The following is a 6,059-nucleotide window of genomic DNA, read 5'->3' on the forward strand; positions in this document are numbered from 1 at the left end:
TGTCTCAAAAAAAAAAAAAAAAAAAAAAATCAAAATAAATACAGTAGAAATTATCACTGGGTTTCCAAGTAAAATAACTATACATTAACATACCCAGTATCTCAAATAACCTTAACCAAAGAAGAGTATTTTCTACATGCACTTCTTACCGTTTTAGCCAGCGTACAGGCAAGCTCTGGGTTATTAAGGATCTCGTAGTAAAATACAGAAAAGTTAAGAGCCAACCCCAGGCGGATTGGGTGTGTGGGCTGCATCTCTTTCTTGCTTATATCAAATGCCTCTTGGTAAGCTCCTTGGGAATTATCTATCGTTTCTGTGAAGGGAAAAGAAAAAAGCATGATACTGAAAACACCCATCCAAGATACAGAACATTCATGACTTTAGCACGTGCTACTAGTTCTCAGTAGAACCAGATTATTCTCTGCAGCCACTTCTAAAAGCACAGTAGCAAACCAAAGACATCATCTTATACTGGGTATTCAAAAACTAGCTTAGAATGTTTGCTTATAATCAGCTTAAAAAGCATGAGATATCAGCTTTTTCCATCTCCAGGGCTAAAACTATTTCCTCTTTCATATCTTTTAATTCTGCTACTTGGAAATACAACAATTAAAAACAATTTGAATGGAATACCCTTCTCTAAATAATGAAAATACTTTCCTCATAGCTCACTGCAACCTCAAACCCCCGGGCTCAAGTGATCCTTCTCCCTTAGCCTCCTCAGTAGCTCAGACTATAGGTACGTGCGTGCCCCCATGCACAGCTGAATTTTCTATTTTTTTGTAGAGATGAGTCTTACTGTTTCTCAGGTATTTTCAAACTCCTGGGCTCAAGGGATCCTCCCACTTCGGCTTCCCAAGTGCTGGGATTACAGGAGTGAGCCATTGCATCCAACCAAAATCTCTTTTCTGACTTAATACTTCTAAAAACTATACCGATCCTTTGTATGTGAGAGGCAACATTAAAATGCCAATCTATACATAAGACAAAACTCCTGTTTTGACAAGTATTTCATTACTGGCCTAATAAAAAATGTCACACACACCCTAAAAAAATGTTAAGTATTACCAACATTAATCTGATCATACTCATGTTTTGAAAAGTGTAGTTTTCTATGCGGCCACTGGCCTATTACAGTTGAAGAAATACTGACATTAACTGAAACTAAGCTATTCCTTTGTGATCTGAATGTGTATATTTTCCTTCCTCTGAAATGGTTTTCTTATTGATCTAATCCTGACTGGTACAGCCTTTATGGAATAAGCTCTTTCTGCCTGGCACATGGAAAGCACTGCAATAGCAGTAATAAAGTGCCTCCACTCTCACGTTATAGATACAGCCTGTTATAAATCCCAGAGTATCAAAATGTATGAGGTCAGACAATTAAGTTCACAAACTCACCCTAGAAAAAGTGCTATATATCTCAGTTCTGAGTATCATTACAGTCACCTTCAAAGTACTCTCCTTGGGAAGCTACACACCGACACCAGCACCTAGTTTACTCTTTAAAGCACTATTTCTAGGACAAGTTTGCAAACTTAACTGTCAGACCTTGTATATGGGACAACGTATATAACTGAAAGTGCCAATGAGCCTAAAGGGGTTAAATGAGATTAAAGCCAGGTTGTGTCCCAATCTCCCAAAGACACCCCTCAGACTTGCTTAGACTTGCTGACACTTAAATACTCAGTTCTGTGCCAATATTTTAACACCTAATTCTGCTTTTCTTTGTGGCAACAAATTAATATATCACTAACAATATGTAAGCTTTGTATACAGATTTTGTTACAGAAAGTTTCTCAAGATACAAACTCTCAGCTTGGCGCCTGTAGCTCAGGTAGCTAAGATGCCAGCCACGTACATGGGAGCCAGCAGGTTCAAACCCAGCCCGGGCCCGCCAAACAACAATGACAACTACAATCAGAAAATAGCCGGGCATTGTGGCGGGCACCTGTAATCTCAGCTACTTGGGCGGCTGAGGCAAGAGAATCACTTGAGCCCAAGAATTTGAGGTTGCTGTGAGCTGTGACACCACAGCACTCTACCCAGAGGGACGACTTGAGACTCTGTCTCTCTAAAAAAAAAAAGATATAAACTCTCTTTACATCTTTAATTACACTGATATTTAGGATGACAAAAGCATCTCATTTTCAGTCAGTAACTTAGTAAATGGTCACAGTAACAATATTTTGGGAGGTATGCAATACAGTTTTTGTATGAGTACAAAAATAGCCAGGCCAACGTTGTGGTGGGTGCCTGTAGTTCCAACTACTTGGGAGGCTGAGGCAACAGAATTGCCTAAGCCCAAGAGCTTGAGTTTGCTGTGAGCTGTGACGTCACAGCACTCTACCAAGGGTGACAAAGTGAGACTCTGTCTCTTAAAAAAAAAACAAAACCTTAGGACCTCACATTTAAAGTTATACATACTTCAGTACATAAGCATTTGTTGGTTTTTTCACAGGACACACAGCATAAAAGCAATGCTTAACACACTTCTTACCAATAAGGACTAGCATTTATTTGTAAAAGCTCCTTCCATTTTGAGATACTTTGAGGAATCTATATAATGCAGCTATTCTAGTCCATTATTATCATAATTATTATTATCTATTATTTTGTTAGTCCAAAATTAAGGACTAACAAAATAATAAACTGAATGGAAAAATAAGGAATTAAATGATACTTCTACCTAGGACTGGATAAATTTGGTAGCAGTCACATATACAATATTTAATGGGATATATTATTATACTCAGCTACCCTAGACACTTGAGATCACTGCCAATGAATTTACTTTCACTTTTTAACAATCAAGGTAGACAATTTGATGACTCTTTTCCTCAGATCCATGTTTTCTCTGGTAGTAAAAGGAAAAAAATAGATATTCAATATTCAAATCTATTTTTGACTATTACTTTATTAATCAACAGTTCCTGTGTATTCAGCCTTTTAGAGTAAAAACCTAACCATGGGGGTCATTCAAATTTACTGTGAAGTTAGAACAATTATACATCAGCAACAACATACTCAATTTCATCTTCCCTCTTCAGAAATTGGGTTACATGTTATCAGCAGTGAATACTACGACCCTTTAAAGTAGGTAGTAATGAATTAATATGACAAACAGAAAAGTGCACATCTTGTTTCTATGTTCTATATGTAATTTCCAGTTAAATCTTAAGTTTTGTTTCCCACTATAGTTTTGTTTATTGAATCCCACTATAGACAGATGTGAGAGTATAAACTGCAGTATAAAGGGGTGGAATCCGGGGTGGGGTGGGGTGGGGAAGGCCAATAGCAAATGGTAGAGCACACAGACACTACTACTGGCCTTCAAGATCTTTTATCATCTGAGAAAATGCTTAGCAGGTTATCACCTGCTAGAGGTAAAAATCTCATGATGAGTATAATGGTCACAAGGATGCCAAGGACTAGAGAACAGACATTCAGGCACTTGGCCATCGAGGCGTAGGCCCATTTCTTGGTCAAATTGTCCACCATCTTCTTGTCTACAGATGTCTTTATAGAGTAGGCAAATGCTACAAAGCCCCGACAGCATCAGTTTTGAACAGCATGCTAAACAGGAACCAAAGGACCTGATCAAGCACAGCTATCTAGCTGCAGACATGGATCACAGGGGACGTCAAGGAAGCAGAGCTAAGGGGTGTCCTGAGCATAACCAACTCATGCTCCTCCCTGAATATCTCATAGTTTAGAGGGAGGCTAGTGAACAGCAAGAGTGAAGAAGGTTTCAAAATGTGGTTCACAGTGCTAAGGAGACCAGCAGTGGGTCTGAAAGCTGGGATTCTGTTCCTAGCCATCTTAAGATTTAGAGCATAGTGATACTAAAGGCCATGTCAAATACAGACTTATGAAGTATATGCAAAAATCTCTGGAGCTAAAAAATATGGTCAAGCAGAATTCTAAAGCATAAAAAATTAAGTCTGTTTTAATGGTACTATGGCAGATTATAACTACAGTTCATGTATAAGTTTGTTTTATAGGGGAAATGATATAAATTCATGACATTTTTATTTTTGAAAACATTTGGTAATCTTCATTTTCTTTTTTTTTTTTTTTTTTGAGATGGAACCTCAAGCTATCCCCCTGGGTAGACGGCCATGGCATCACGCTCACAGCAACCTCCAACTCCTGGGCTCAAGCGAGTCTCCTGCCTCTGCCTCCCAAGTAGCTGGGACCACAGCCCCCCGCCACAACGCCCGGCCATTTTTTGGTTGCAGCCATCATTGTTGTTTGGCGGGCCCCAGGCTGGGGATTCGAACCCGCCACCTTAGGTGTATGTGGCTGGCGCCTTAGCCACTTGAGCCACAGGTGCCGAGCCCAATCTTCATTTTCTTGATATAGATTCCACAATTCTTTTAAGTTACCAAAGAGCCCAAATACTACATATAGATTATTGTCAGGGCCCCAATTATCCCCACTTCTTTCCTATTCTTAAGCTTTAGCTATATATCAAATTTACTCACGTTTTCGATCATCACCACACGCAACTTCAGCGAGGTATCGGAAGTAATCGCCCTTCATTTTCAGATAGAAGACCTTACTCTCTGGATTAGTTGCATTGGCTATTAAGTATTTATCCAACAATTCCTGAAATAAATAAGATAAAACATTAGGCACTAGTAAAAGCTATTTAAACAGAGATAGGAACTTATCATTATGGTATACTTCTGCCTATCATACATTTGAATCATTAACTACTACAGTAATACTATACCTACCAGCTTAGAAGTGAAGCATGTTCTTAGACCAGGAGTCAGACTGTTGCCACTAGTAACCCTAGCAGGCCCATAGTTTTTTAATGGAAAGCCAGATAAAACTTAACAAAGCCATTAGAAAGAGCCTGTTCACACCTCCGTTCATTCAATAAACATTTACTGATACTTGCTAGGTGCCAGATATTTGACTATATGTATATAAAGAAGACATATGATAAGGTCCTTGCCCTCAAGAAGCTCAGTTTGTAAATACACCATTAACTAAGCACTAAGACATTGTGAATAAAGTGATATGAAAGCACACAGAGGGATATGGCCTCTGGTTAGACAGGCTTCCTGGGGAAGGGATATTTGAAGTGTTAAGAACACAGTAGAAAGGCAGCAGGCAGCAAACAGGAATGTAGAATCATTTTAGGAGGGAAAACACAATGTTTCAGACATCAAGTATGAGAACAGTACAACCACGGATGGCCTAGCAGTGCTGCTCAGTGCCCTCACATACAAGTATCCATCCAAAACAAGGTTAAGCTCAGGAATTGACAGTAGAAACTTATATAGCAGCCTGATGAAGTAATTTTATGTCTACTGAATGCAATTATTTTAAAAAATAGAGTATTTAAGTATGTCTTTTATCCCTGATTTCATACAAAGAAATTTTCACTCTAGAGGGACAAAGTGTACTTGGAAGTACAAGTCACAAAACACAAGTATGGTAGATACCTTATAGACTATCCATTTCACTTGCTAATTAACTGTAAAATCTTTTTGCATTAAAAAGTATTACAAAGTAGAATGAAATTCTCATAAAAAATTCAAGATAATACCTACCTCACTGGAAATAAAATCCATATACAGATGTCAAAGCCTAGAACAGTGTCACATGTTAAATGCTCAGTAAATGTTAGCTATTATCAGCCAGCTCCTCTGCCTAGGCACACATTTTGAGAAGCACTGCTCTAGGCAAAGTGAAACTAGCAAGAATAGAGAAAACCATATTTACATTTTGGAAAAATAGCCACAGATACTTATCTGTTAACATTATATAAAAATACCAAGCATGATACAAAATTGGGGAGTTTGGAGAATGACCCAGTAAGACTGTTTCAAATTCACATAATTACTGAAGAAAAAGAAAGCTGTTTACAAATCTAAAATAACCTAATTAAAATGGCCTAAACACAATGCAATCACTTTGTCCATAACTTATTTTTAAATACAATAAACAAGAAAAATTTTAAATCTTTAAAAAGTTTTAAATGTTTAAATTTTAAAAAATATTTTTAAAGGCTTGAGGCCAGGAGAAGTTAAAAAAAAAAAAAA

At 37.7% G+C, this 6,059-nt stretch overlaps 1 protein-coding gene across 1 annotated transcript in view; it reads right to left on the bottom strand.

Annotated features, from left to right (window-relative positions):
- YWHAQ (tyrosine 3-monooxygenase/tryptophan 5-monooxygenase activation protein theta) overlaps positions 1-6,059 on the bottom strand; it is a 47,515-nt gene that overhangs the window by 4,631 nt on the left and 36,825 nt on the right. The window contains exons 3-4 of the mRNA XM_003787383.2: positions 4,488-4,611; positions 150-313 (exon numbers count right to left, since the gene is read on the bottom strand). Of these exons, the coding sequence (XP_003787431.1) occupies positions 150-313; positions 4,488-4,611 (288 nt within the window). The remainder of the gene's footprint in view (positions 1-149; positions 314-4,487; positions 4,612-6,059) is intronic.

This window comes from Otolemur garnettii, unplaced genomic scaffold (assembly GCF_000181295.1).
Source record: "Otolemur garnettii isolate 467f Iridium unplaced genomic scaffold, OtoGar3 scaffold00022, whole genome shotgun sequence".
Classification (NCBI taxonomy): Eukaryota; Metazoa; Chordata; class Mammalia; order Primates; family Galagidae; genus Otolemur; species Otolemur garnettii.